Here is a 14,599-nt window from a genome sequence, read left to right on the forward strand (position 1 = left end):
GTTAGTAAGCCATGATCTTATTCCCACGCCTTACTAAGTCATGGCCACGCATTAGGATCTCGTTCCCACGCGTTAATAAGGATGTCACCAGCAGGGCTCCGTACTATTTGACTGTTTTTATATGCCCTATAAGTACATATGAAAATGTGGGTTCACTGGTGGTTTCATGTGATTTTGCACCAAAGCTCCATAGGAGCCCGTTCATTGTGGACTCGGGGCGCCCTCTAGCGTCGATAAAGCGGAAGATGTTCCTCAGAGGCGGTTCTCCTCACGCTGCTGAGTTTCGTTTTCTCCTCCAAGCTCAGGGCTGAGGGGTCAGTGAGTGGGGCTCAGGACGCTGAATGAAGAAGGAGAACATCGCATTTGCTGGACTTACATCGGCTCAGCCCCCAGCGTCCTGGCGCTGGAACAGAAATGGACAGTGTGGACAGAGAAAGGTAAGACCTGAGCCAAGCGTGTAGATGAAGCACAGAAGGTTCGCTACGAAGAGGCTGCTGTGTAAACATGACCGACCATCATCTAAACCAGCCCACGATGGTCGACCAAGCTCAAAGTTTTCAAGCTATTGAGGTCATATTTGGGTTTTATAGGTCGGATGTTGAGCAAAACGTCCAAAGTGATGTGTTTTCTCTGTTAGAAGAACAAAAACGTGTTTAAGATGGAAACGGAGTGATTCAGAGAGGTTTGGTGTGAAGCGCTCTGTTCTGGAGAAACGTGGAACTGTTCACAGTGGTGGTGATAGGAACCAGACGTCCACCTCTAAAAGCTCCTTCACAGCAAGTTACTGCCTGGAATGGATGCTGAGAAAAGCCCATTCAAAACACAAGGATTGACACCTGATGGGTTTGCTTTCTAATGGGAACTGCCTTAATGGTTGCCATTAGAGACCTGTAGGACACCATTAGGAAACAATACATCTGGAATCAGATCACCTGTTGAACCATTAGAGTCCTTTACCCTGTGATATCAACCCATCAGGAACACACAGAAACCAGACGACCACCAGAAACCAACAGACACTTCATATTTTCTGTTTTTTTCAGCAAAGACGTTGTTTTACAGTAGATTTGCGGTGAGGTTTTGTTAATCCATTTACTTTAGTCCATCCATGGCGGAGGGGTACACGCAGGACGTTATGAGGCAAAATAGTCCCCAAAGTGTAGTTATTTTTTTCACATTCATCACTATTTTACCATCATAAGTACATTATTTATTTATATATATATATAAGTATTATCTGTAATAATTGATCTATCTAGAACCTATAAATGAGAGGCCTTTTGAACAGTTCAAACAGCATGTACTGGACGTTGAAAGTGAGCTTGGCTGCTTTTATATTCAAGTCTACTGAAGTGCTGAGTTGAACAGCGAACACTGACTGACTTTCTCCTGACCTTAGAGAGCCAGAACCACGTTTGATCTAATTCAGCAGCTCAAAACCAGACTTTCCCGTTGAAAACTGAACATAAGGCCAGCTATAGTTGGGCACGCGCGGGTGTCGTGACACACCTTGATGCTTTTCTTAGGAACTACATCACTTTTTGCGTCATAGGCCTGAACAGGCGTGCGCCGTCTTGTGCACCACATAGAAGACCTTTGATTAAAGGTGCTATTTCTTTTATTACTGGTGCAGATAACCTGGGAATTGTGTAGAATATGATAAAAAGTTCAGCAGCAGCATCTGCACAAGTGCACTATGGCCGTGTTCAGACTGCAGGCAGATGGGATTTGTGTCTTAAAACGGGTCTTGTTCAGACCACCGGCCCAAATGCGATTTTTTGCATATGCACATTGATTTTTTTTATAGACTGGACGTCTAAAACCGCATGAAATCCGACTGGCAAAAAACACATTCGGAGGGGGTTGGAAATGCGATTCCAACTGGATTTTTACAGCTGCGTCTCAGTCTGGACGCTCTGGCTGCTCATTTAATCAGCAACTATTTTATTAGGCGATTAAAGGGTTTGAGTCATTTTTTAGGCAAAGAAAGTAAAAATTCTGAGTCCTGCTTCTTAAATTGGAATATTTTCTGGTTTCTTTGCTCCTTTGTGACATCAACCTGAATATATTTGGGGTGTGGATAAAAATAAATAAATAAATAAATAAGGACATCATCTTAGGCTTTGGAAAACACGGATCGACAATTTTCACCATTTTCTGACATTTCATAGAAAAAAAACTAATCGATTAATCGACAAAGTAATCAACAGATTAATCGACAACGAAAATAATGGTTAGTTGCAGCCCTACTCGCCACGCGGTGAACAGGAACGATGTCAAGTCCAGAGATCCTGGATCCGCTTCGGAGATCCACATCACCAGAGTAGCTATGTAGTTAATCACACCTACGTTGTTACCACGGCAACCCGTGCAGACAGCCTGGAAATGTCTGGACATACAAATCTGATATGAACTGAACTTGCAAATTATGGAGCGGATAGTCGCCTCAAAGATAAACCGACTTGGCGACGTTTCTCATGGATAGACGTGTGAACCTGATGAAGAACCGAACTGTTCAAATGGCCGATTTACATGACGAATCAAGCAGATAAGCCTTTATCACACTTTACCACACTTTACCTCAAGTTAACCCGTGCATGCACTAGGATGTTACCCCCTAGCCCACCGCTAAGAGAGGCTAGTGGGCCTTGTAGTGTGAGTGAAGCTATGAAGCCCACCACATGTAACATAAATAGATAAACAGAACTTCAATGGGGGGAATAAACTCGAGCTTTACTGTATTTGCTGTCTTTAAAGTGATTTCTAGTGTTAGCCAAATGCTCAGTGAGTCAAGTTAACAGACCCGTTCTCTTCAGTCTCCTTTTACACAGTCCCAGGTTCTGCACCACTTTCTTCCATGATATTCAACAAAGAACATTTAGAGATGCGTTCGACTGAAGGGTTGATCATGTTTGGGTGCTTTGTTTGCGAGAAATCAGAGAAGAAGTTGAACATCCGACCGATTCCTGTTATTCTCTTCCGTAGTGACTAGGCCACGCCTGTCGGGCTCCAGTCCCCGGGGGCCAAAGCACAGCACACTGCCTCTCTAAACACACATCAGCTAATTAGCAAGGCCTTCATGAACTGAATTCAGAGCGTTAGATGGTAAACACTAATCCCCGCAGCCTTTTGGCCCAGGAGGTCCCCAGTAGGACATGCCTGGACTAGCCTGGAATGAGTCTTGAGATGCTGAGGATTGGTGAAGCTCTCGACAAACGTCACGTTGAGCCAACACTCTTGAGGTTTATGCGCAGTTGAAACCACCCTGAGGTCTGAAAGTTCATACTGCCGTTTCATTCGTGGTCTCCAGTACTGCTAGTGTCGTATGGTGAGGTGAGGGGCTGGCTAGGCCTTCACTGAAGGTCTGAATTGCACATGATTAATGGCACAATTATTTTGGAATAGAATTATCACTAATACAACATGCAGATATTAAAGAGCTGTCATGTTCTTTGACGGCGAATAAGCCATTCGAATGAGTGTAATGCCACTGTTCTTGGTAGGAAGAGGGTGGATTGGAAAACCTTGCCGGTCAAAGCATCAGATGCTCCTGATGTAAAAACAGAAGCCATGTACCGTGTCTCTTTTTCCACTGTAGTTGGCCACAACAGTGCACAGCAAGCATACAGTCGTGTGCAAATGTCTGGGCACCCCAGCCAATCTGCATATCTTTAGCTTTTTAGTTTGTTTACATGAAGAAATGTTGTCATTTGTAGAATAATCTTTAGACTTTGAGGTAAGCTTGGCCCATTACTCTGTTTATTAGAATTATTGATTTGTTGCCTGCTTAAAACTCATATTGAGTTTTCAATTGTTAGTTATATATGTTTTATAGTTGTATTATGTAATATTTCAATGATTTTATCATTTGTTTTATGTCGACTTGTTGACTAATTGTAGCATTTTTAGCTGATTCAAACGGTTACTCTACTCAACATGTTGACTTTGTCACTTGTTTGTTTATTTTTACAAAAACTACATATTTCTGTAAATGGGCACTGCAGCTAGTTGTGAGTCTCTGTATACGTTTAATCTTTGGTTGTCTATTTTCTGCTTGTATGTCGCATAATATTCTCATACTTGTTTTCACAGTCACTCAAGTAGTGTACCAGCAAGACTCCGCCTAAACTCAGAGTGAGTATGTGCTTTTTTCTGCTAATACAAAGAAGCGTATAGGTCAGAGGCCTTTAGATCCGCCCCTTAAATCCAGGCTCCAGTGCTGGACTTTGCAGTCACTGGTAGGTTTGCGACTAAAGTGTCTGATTTGGCTTATTTTGCTTGCTAGTTAGCTTATATATATATATATATACACTCACCGGCCACTTTATTAGATACACCTGTACTCAACATTACTTATTAACACAAATAGCTAATCAGCCAATCACACGGCCACAACTTGCTGCATTTAGGCCTGTAGAGGTGGTCAGGACAACCTGCTGAAGTGCAGACTGAGCATCAGAACGGGGAAGAAAGGGGATTTAAGGGACTTTGAACGTGGCGTGGTTGTTGGTGCCAGACAGGCTGGTCTGAGTATTTCAGAAACTGCTGATCTACTGGGATTTTCACACACAACCATCTCTAGGGTTCACAGAGAACGGTCAGAAAAAGAGGAAGCATCCAGTGAGCGGTCAGTTGTGTGGACGAAAATGCCTTGTTGATGTGAGAGGTCAGAGGAGAATGGGCAGACTGGTTCCAGATGATAGAAAGGCAGCAGGAGCTCAAATAACCAACCAGAATCTCTGAGGAACGTTTCCAACACCTTGTTGAAAGTCTGACATGAAGAATTAAGACAGTTCTGAAGGCAAAAGGGGGTCCAACCTTTTTCTAGCAAGGTGGATCTAATAAAGTGGCCAGTGAGTGTACAACAATATCCCTGCTGAGAGAGTTAGGTTAGAGAAGCATCAAATCCAAGTTGGTTTGTGTTGATTTATGCTGGTGGTTTCGCTGGTCACCCAGCATGGTCATGGGGCTGATTGACCAGCATCCAGAACACAACATACGTTGGTTTTGTGGCCTACGGAGCCCTGATGATGACATCCTGTATAAATAAAATGAATGCGTGGCCACGCCTTATTAACACGTGGGAACGAGTTCCTAGTCAGGCATGCGATATGAGATGATTAAGTCGTGGCCATGACTTAGTAAAGCGTGGGAACGAGATCCTAATGTATGATCTTGTTCCCACGACTTAATAATCTCATTCCTACGCCTTACTAAGTTGTGGCCACACATTAGGATTCGGTTTTCTTTGTCAAGCTTGAGAATATGAGCATAAAGGCTTGTTCTATGGAGGCTAGCATAAACACTTCTTAACCAGCTTATGTCACCTTAGTGAACTGTTTATAAAGTAATCATTCTAAAAATAGTAACCGGCATGTCAATATACCATTGTAGTTTACACTGGTGCATTTATTGGTGATGTAATAGCGCTTGCTGATATTATCATCACCTGGAAGAGTAAAGAATGTGTTAAATTGTCGTCGCCTCCAGCTGTGCAGGTGTTACCAAAGACCGAGGAGAACATCCTTGAGTGCCGTCATGTCCTTTTGGTACCAATCTTGAGCAAGTTGCAAAAGTCATACAACTAGAACCTTTGGTACAGAACCAGAGGGACGTAGTAAAAGCACAGTTCAAAGGTTCCACTACTTTGTATATGACATAAGAGGCTAATCAGTTGTATAATAGTTAACTACCAGTGCATTCAACATACAGGACCAGAAACTGGATTCAAGTTCTGGATTTGAAGACCTGTGGGGTAGACAGCCCTGGACCCTGGACCCTGGACCCTGCCTTCAGCTTCTGGTTCTGGATTTTGTGAACACTGGTAGATGATTGATGTACCTCCTAGCCACCTAGTGCTAGAGCTGGGCCATACGGGCAAAAATGTTCTCACGATAAACAAAATTCATGTCGTGCGATTTCGATACTCCTGGGTGGTAAAACGATCCTTTATGGTCAGAACACGACAAACACTCACCAGACAGTGGGACATTTCACAGATCTGTCATGGGCGAGTGGGAGAGAATGTCTGGTGAGCGGTTTCTGTCAGCTGGAAAAGCACGGCTGCAGTTTCTGTGATAGTCGTAAGTGAAGAAGGAAAAGATGATTTTTACCTGTCTGGTGACGAAGCTCTGCTGTCCCGTTACAGATGCTAAACCAAGTGGCCGACCACAGCTAAACTGTTTAGTTTCAACCTAGTATGAGCAGCAAACATCAGCTGGGTCGGTAGGTCAGTGATGGATCACACCGTCTTACTGCTACCACATCCATATATTCAAACCCCAGCTAGTGACCTCTGTGTTTCTGGTTTCCATCGTAGTAGTTTGAGGGGTGAACCGCGATATATCCTCCTTTTAGGTACGTTTAAACTGAATGTGCTGCTTTTGTGTCGTGTTTGATCTACAGTATCATGTACCTCAAGCTAATCGAGCCGTTAGGAAAAGGAAGCTTTGGTTCTGTTTTTAAAGTGAAGCACCAGGTGGACTTGAAGACCTACGCTTTGAAGATTGTGCAGTTTACAGAGTGAGTACACATTTAATGCACTAGTTACACTATTCAGATTTACTCCGCGCTTCATGACGCGTTTATTTTGGTTTGTTTTTTAAAGGCAAGCTGATCGTGAAGTAAAGGCATTGGCTAACCTGAACAATCCAAACGTAGTTCAGTACATTTGGTCCTTTCCTGCTTCAGACGCTGACGGGTAAGACAAACGGCAGCGTCCGAGAGCAAGTCGTCTCATAAACTTTGCATCAGGTTGTTTCGTAATGATGCCGCGGGTGTGTTTCAGATCCTTAACTGCTCTGAAAGGCGGTTATTCTGAATCAGCTGAGAGTAACGGCTATGGATCGGGAGTGGACTCTAGTGTCAGTTTCAGGTCAAGGTAAGTCTAAAAGAAACTCTATACCAAATATTTCAATACAGTTATCTGGTTATATGGTTCAATACAGTCGTGGGCTGGAGGTTAGGGAACCGACCCTGTGACCGGAAGGCCGCTGGTTCGATCCCCAGCCGACAGCACGTGACTGAGGTATCCTTGAGCAAGACACCTAACCCCCAACTGCTCCCCAGGCGCCATGGTTAGGGCTGCCCACCGCTCCGGGCAAGTGTGCTCACTGCCCACTGGTGTTGTATGTGGTGTTTCACTGCATGGATGGGTTAATAAGGGTCACTTAACATGCTCTACAACCAGTGTAAGCATGTAACTGTCTGTATCTGGATCGTTTTAGTACTCCAGCATAGCTGGGGTGTTAACTGGTCCATAGTGGTTATCTATGGAAATTGAATTGTTACAATTATTCATCTGTTCAGAAAATGTAGGAATTAACATCAAGTTATGTAAATTATTTTTTCTTTATTTATTTATTCATTCATTTATTTGCATCATGTTTCTATTCTTTAGTTTGTTACAGTGTCAGAAGAACGTTAGACTGAAAATCAGGCATAGCATTTCAACCTCCTCCTTGTTTCTATCCTCATTGTCCATCTTATCAGCTCCACTTACTGTATAGCTGCACTCTGTAGTTCTACAGTTACAGACTGTAGTCCATCTGTTTCTCTGATACTCTGTTACCCTGTTCTTCAGTGGTCAGGACCCCCATGGACCCTCACAGAGCAGGTACTGTTTGGGTGGTGGGTCATTCTCAGCACTGCAGTAAGACTGATGTGGTGGTGGTGTGTTAGTGTGTGTTGTGCAGGTATAAGTGGATCAGTCCAGCAGCGACACTGAGGTGTTTTAAAACTCCAGAAGCACTGTAACGTGCATAGTCAGTACCATTTCATATTGAGGTTGAAATAGCCTAACGATACTCGATTAAATATTGACAAAGTACTGAAGGTGAACGCAGTTATGAATCACTGGATTCCGTTTCTGTAGCACTGTAGTGTCACTTATTCACCAACAGGCTCAACAGGTGTTGTTCAGGATGTGTTAAGCCAGAGAATTATAAAGGAGGAGGAGGTCCCTGGTTGAAATATGAGTGGCAAAGCTTGTAAAGCTCAACAACTGTTTGCAGAGAAAGTCACTGCTCAATAAAACGAGCCAGTTAGCTTGCATGTTACGCCCCGGGCCGAGTAGGGGTGGGCAATATTGTGGTGCTAACGCAGGAGCTGAAAAATCATGCTTTATTGTGTGTTACTGAGCCAAACGCTACATGCGAGTCAGATTTTCACCAGTTATTTGAAACGTGTTTTAAACAGAGATATGACCTTCAGGTTCAAGTATTTCGGATGGTCGCCGAGTGACCACACTTTATATTCTTACAAAATTAGCTGTGTTTTTAAATTTGCACTGTTGTAGTCGTAGCCACTGGGCAGTCTTTAAGAGTTAAATACGAGTAACGCTACATACAATACGCAAGCAAGCAAACACTCCCACGCACTGACATGACGTCGCATGGAAGTAGGTCTGCAATTAAAGTTCAATGATGTTGCATAATATGACTGAATTTCCAAAGCTTTTTCTTAACACAGTTGCTCTTTTCCAGATTTCAGGAAGCTCTAGATATGTCTCCCAACAAAGACAGGGATTTAGATTGGAACTTAAAAAGGTGAGTCCTTATCTTTCACTCAGTTTAGCTTGTACAGAGTCACTTTGCTGCTGTTATGCACATCGTGAAGAAAAGCCAGCACGTTTTTGAGCAATAGTTTCAGCCCTCAGTGTAAAAGAGCTTAAAACTAAAATAACGAGAAAGCAAGATGACCTCAGATGTCTAAAGTGAGTGATTTAAAACAATTTGCTAAACAAAACCACAGCCAGTTTCCCCCTTTCTATTTTACATTGTGTGTTTGGCTGTGTAGGTCTTTACAGACTCCATGCCTTAAGCACGTCATACATGCTTTCTTCCAGATCACAAACGCCTTCTGAAGATCTGGACCTGTCTGAGTTGCCCAGCGCTGACAGTCAAGATGGTGATTTAGATTGGAACTCAATGAGGCAAGTCCTTACAACTTTCACAACACTCCAACATTTGCTGTTTTTACCATTTGATTACATTCATTTGATTGCATTCAAATGGTGTATAAAGCTGTGTTTAGAAGACGGGCTCTTAGCAAGCGTCAGTCACTAAAAATGAGAAAGGACCACGGCCTCAATGAAGTCTAAGGAACAAGTGTAATAAAGAAATAAAGACTGTCCTTCCAAGGTGTCTAATAAATCTCTAAAGTTGAGTTATTTGGGTGAACAAACCACAGCCAGTTTCCCCCTTTCTATTTTATATTGCATGTCCAGCTTTGTGGCTTTTGCAGGCTTTAGTTCAGGCTTTGTTTAACTACGTCATGTTGGGCTATTGACCGAGTTCGTCCACCTATTGCGTCATTGCCCTTAACTATAATCAAGTAAAATTATGAGTTTGGTCCTATCTGACATATGCAATATGACTGAATACGTATTTGTGAGAAAATGCTGTTTGTTGATGTCGTTGCCCCTCTTCAGATCACAGACTCCTCCTGAAGATCCAGATCTGTCTGAGTCACCAACCACTGACAGCAAAGAGGATTTAGATTTGAAGTTAATAAAGTAAGTTCTTACATATTTGACAACTCAGTTTCATCTGTACGAAGCTATTTCGCTATATCGTGATACTTGATACATTCACCGTATTCACAGTTAAAGAGAGCCGGCAGAACGACTCGATGTCAAATTCAGCCTTCAGTAGACATGGATAGCACTGTGTCCTTCAGCAGAATACGCTGTGTTGCTGTGTGTAGTTGTGTACATCGCTTTTGATTCACGACCGCTTCCTCTAACATTTATACAAAATCTGGTGCGGTTCTGTTTAACAAAGTCCGAAAAGTGCAACAGTGTGCAAAAGTCAGAGACCACCCTTTTGCTTACTTAAATTCCAGTCAGAATTGCCATGAAGAACAAGTTATTTATTTTTCATTGTCAGAAAAATAGCAAACATTGCACAAAAGCCCTGTAAAGAGACACTAAAGTTCACTCTAGCAGCTACCCGCCCTCACATTAAGTGATAGTTTTTTGATCCCACAAACGGGGAAATTCCACCTCCGCATTTAACCCATCCATGAAGTGAACCACCACATACACACTAGTGAACACACACACTAGGGGGCAGTGAGCACACTTGCCCGGAGCGGTGGGCAGCCCTATCCACGGCACCCGGGGAGCAGTTGGGGGTTAGGTGTCTTGCTCAAGGACACCTCAGTCATGGACTGTCGGCTCTGGGGATCGAACCGGCAACCTTCTGGTCACAGGGCCAGATCCCTAACCTCCAGCCCACGACTGCCCCCATTAGCTGCCTTACGCACTCCTCTCAAAACATTCTGGCATCGACAAAGTGGCTAAAGGAGATCATTCTGAGGAGATCAGGTGCACAATTGCGCTTCTGTCACGTGCGCAAGGAAGGAGAAAGTTAAACACAGGAATTTGAAGAGATCGTTGGTTTTAGCCTCTCGGTTGTTGGAATATGCATCTGTTTTACAGGCCGTCCTCACTGGATCAAAAACCCGTCATCACAAAATTCACCAGCGGTCAAACTGAGGACAATGAATCAGGAGTTAACTTCACTCTGAATTCTACACAGTAAGTCAAGGCATCCAGAGGAATTTCACAGACGTGTAAACCAATAGATAACGGGGGAAACTGCATGAAAACCTCGCAAGTCAGTTGAACATGTCACCTTCTGTCTGAATTGACGACCGTGTTGTTCTGATATGTTACTAGCCTCTGCATATTTATGGAGTTCTGTGATGGAGGTACACTGACCGCGTGGCTAGATGGCCGAAACGGCGAGAAACAGCGAAGAACAGAAAAGGAAGCTCTTTCAGTCTTTCATCAGATCGTCAGTGGGCTGAATTATATCCATTCACAAGGCTTCATTCACAGAGACTTAAAGGTATTTAACTTGGTACCACGTGTGAAACGGTTAACCGCTGGACAGTTAAACTGAACTCGTCTTCTTTCGATTCAGCCTGATAATATCCTTTTTGGCAAAGATGACAAAGTGAAGATTGGAGACTTTGGGCTCGTTACTCTGGTGACTGGCGCAAATGGAGGCTGTCCGAAGAGGACCGTGTGTGTAGGAACCCCATCATACCGGAGTCCTGAACAGGTATTTGCCTTTGTTTAGTCATTCCTTCGTTTCCTTATTGAGTCGGTAGCACTGAACGTTGCCCTATTGTCCAAAGAGGTCCTGCAGAGGCGGGAACACTTTAACATGCTTGTGGGCTTTGGGGCTACAGGTGATCGTGGACCCTGTGGGTCCAGTTAAACCCATGAAATCAGTCTAACTCAAGACGACACAACAGAGTTCCTTCCTGGCTCACATGGACAGATTACACCAGATTTAATAAGCACGGAGAACATTCGGCTGGCGCTCATCAGAACGACACAGCGTCCAAGAACTCGAAACCTTTGCTTCTAATGAAGGTGCACACCGCCGCCGTCAGTCAGCGGCTTCCAGTGATGACAGTCATCATCTCACGATTACCACTACTACGTTAGGAAATTTTTGGGGATGTTTTTCTCTTTTTTTTTTTTTTTACAGAAACGATTTGGGATATCTGGGTGACTATTGAGTTCTACTGTCATAAAGGGATAAAGAAAGGATGGAAAATGGTTGTAAGTGAAGTTCAGGGAGTAAAAATAAAGTGTGCCCATTTAAAATGAGCAATACAAATTCAGGTGTTTTACAAAAGGTGTCTTTGACGACTTCTGATTAATTTAAATAGGATTTCTGTCAGCGTTTAGAAAGCTTGTCCATTCTGGCACCAGTAGCTATGAACATGGAACGTTACTAGGTCAGTTAAGTAAACGCTGTGCAAACTGGTATTAGGAGATTTTGTGTAATCACAAATGCACTGAAATTATAATGACCTATTAACGTCTACACTACTATTTAGAAGTAAATATCAACAAGTCTTCATTGATGAATAGCTGAGGATGCATTAGATGTTACGTTGCTCTGTCCTGCTTGAACACGTCATGTTTTCTTTACTTAAGGAGAATCAGATCGAGTACAACGAAAAAACGGACATTTTTCCTTTGGGGCTGATTTGGTTTGAGCTTCTCTGGAAAATCCCCACTAAGATGGAGAAAAGCAAGGTCAGTAACAGCATCACGCTCTCAACTCTCATACTTGTAACAGCCAAAGTAGCCAGAATTATAAGGTTCTATCTGGTTTGCTGTTGTTAAACACACACACACACACACACACACACACACACATACATATATATATATATATATATATATACATATATGCCAAAAGTATTTGGTCACCCATCCAAGTCATAAAACCAAGCACCTAGTGAATTTCACAGTGGTACCGTGATTGGATGCCACCTGTGCACAAACTGGCAGGCCAGAGAACTCGTCTCCACTGCTCTAGACTCCAGTGGCGGCGCTTTACACCACTGCATTCCACACTTTGTATTGTACTGCGCTTGGATGCAGCTGCTCGGCCATGGAAACCCATTCCATGAAGCTCTCTACGCTGTTCTTGAGCTGATCTGAAGGCCACATGAAGTTTGGAGGTCTGTAGTGATGGACTCTGCAGAAAGTTGGTGACCTCTGCGCACTACGCCCCTCAGCATCCGCTGACCGCTCTGTCATTTTACGTGGCCGACCACTTCGTGGCTGTGCCCATACAATCCTGTGAGTGAATGATTTGATCATTAAACAAAAGTAAGTGCTTAAAGAGCTTTTCAACATTGCAGATGTGGAACGACGTGAGGAATCGGGTGTTTCCGGACACGTTCTGTAGGAAATATAACCTGCAGGTGAGAGCACTTCTGTTTAAACAGCTCTCACCAGTTCCTGACCATTTTTCCCACATTCACACATTGTTGCGTCTCCTTTTTTTTCAGCTTATGTGCATCAACAAAATGCTCTCCAAAGAGCCAGAAGCCAGGCAAAGTGCCGTGAAGATTCTCAAAATCCTTCAAACCTTGTTTCCCTTGGAGAAGAGCTACACGAGCCATAACAGCATATGAAATAACGTCTGTGTGTGCAAACAGGAGCTTAATAAAGGTCGCAGTGCTTCAGCTGGGCTGATCTGGCATTGATTTTAAGGTGGTGATGTTAAGATATTTTTTTTTATTCATGGATTTGGAAAGTTGGGAAGTCTATCTAGAGTCTGTCAGTTTAAGGGGAGCTTGGCCACTTTCTGTTCTTCCTGTTAATTCAAATACATGATGTAAAAATGCGAAAGGGCACCGAAGAGCGAGTCCTCAGTGAATCGGGGAGCTAAATGGCTTAAAAACAAAATATGACAGAGATCATAACATTTAAGCAGGAACATTTATTTAATTTGGAAAGCAGAAGAATTTATTTAATCAATGTTTTTCAGCAAATGGGAGAAAACCTAACAGTATGTTTCCGTTTTTCTACAGCAAACAGCTTTTGGGCTCTAGGGTGCTAACATTACTGCTACTGAGAGCTGATTGGTTAACATTACTGCTACTGGGAGCTGATTGGTTAACATTACTGCTACTGAGAGCTGATTGGTTATCATCACTGCTACTGAGAGCTGATTGGTTATCATCACTGCTACTGAGAGCTGATTGGTTATCATCACTGCTACTGAGAGCTGATTGGTTATCATCACTGCTACTGAGAGCTGATTGGTTAACATCACTGCTACTGAGAGCTGATTGGTTAACATCACTGCTACTGAGAGCTGATTGGTTAACATTACTGCTACTGAGAGCTGATTGGTTAACATTACTGCTACTGAGAGCTGATTGGTTAACATTACTGCTACTGAGAGCTGATTGGTTATCATTACTGCTACTGAGAGCTGATTGGTTAACATTACTGCTACTGAGAGCTGATTGGTTAACATTACTGCTACTGAGAGCTGATTGGTTAACATCACTGCTACTGAGAGCTGATTGGTTAACATCACTGCTACTGAGAGCTGATTGGTTAACATTACTGCTACTGAGAGCTGATTGGTTAACATCACTGCTACTGAGTGCTGATTGGTGGCAAGCTGTTCAGCTGAGTGGCTGAGTAAAGGGGTTCATGTTTAGTGATGTCATGAAAGCACTCAAAACTGTAACAGCAGTGTTAAAATATTTGATCCTGTTCTGTTTTTCTTTGTTAAAGCGATTTAACTTCTCATTTACAAAAGCTTTAGGGGAACCCATTCATTCTGGACTCGCTCAGGAGAGCCCTCTAGCGTCTGACAAACCCGTAAGGCAATTCTTCTCACTACACATCCTCTGGTCTAACTTTTAGATCTGTTTTGATCATTTCTGTGTAAAGGTTTTATTAAAATATGCATGTGCTGAACTTATTTCTGTTTTTTTTTTTACTCTTTATTTATTTAGCATTAATACATTTCATCTATTGAGTTTTCAGCCAACGTGTATTGCTGATATATGTACGATTTAAGAATAGCTTATCAGTTTGGGGCAGAAAATACTGGATGGGATTTCAGAGGGAGGTAAAAAAACAATCAATGTGATTTACTCCTGTAACAAATCTGTCCTGAAACAGCACTCGCATATTACGGTGATATGACTTCAGCTGCATTCATGCTTTCGAACCAAACCACATCCATAATCAACAGATCACCAAAAGAATAATAACAGCTGAATAAATGTATATACACTATATGGGCAAAAGTACTGGGAC

At 42.8% G+C, this 14,599-nt stretch overlaps 1 protein-coding gene across 2 annotated transcripts; it reads left to right on the forward strand.

The window, feature by feature from the left end:
- The first annotated feature begins 102 nt into the window (after positions 1–102).
- On the forward strand, positions 103–13,459 carry pkz (protein kinase containing Z-DNA binding domains). 2 transcript variants are annotated; one of them, XM_017683944.2, is made up of 15 exons: positions 103–437; positions 4,093–4,134; positions 6,406–6,522; positions 6,608–6,700; positions 6,788–6,880; positions 7,583–7,615; positions 8,484–8,546; positions 8,846–8,932; positions 9,431–9,514; positions 10,442–10,540; positions 10,682–10,853; positions 10,929–11,069; positions 11,960–12,061; positions 12,676–12,738; positions 12,826–13,459. In XM_017683944.2, exons 1-15 carry the CDS (start codon positions 415–417, stop codon positions 12,949–12,951), a joined length of 1,338 nt encoding a protein of 445 aa, XP_017539433.1. In that variant the 5' UTR covers positions 103–414; the 3' UTR covers positions 12,952–13,459. The 2 variants fall into 2 exon arrangements, with proteins under 2 accessions (XP_017539433.1, XP_017539434.1); XM_017683945.2 differs by lacking the exon at positions 7,583–7,615 and having other exon boundaries at positions 105–437.
- Positions 13,460–14,599: the final 1,140 nt, after the last annotated feature.

The sequence above is a fragment of the Pygocentrus nattereri genome, chromosome 16 (assembly GCF_015220715.1).
Source record: "Pygocentrus nattereri isolate fPygNat1 chromosome 16, fPygNat1.pri, whole genome shotgun sequence".
NCBI lineage: Eukaryota > Metazoa > Chordata > Actinopteri > Characiformes > Serrasalmidae > Pygocentrus > Pygocentrus nattereri.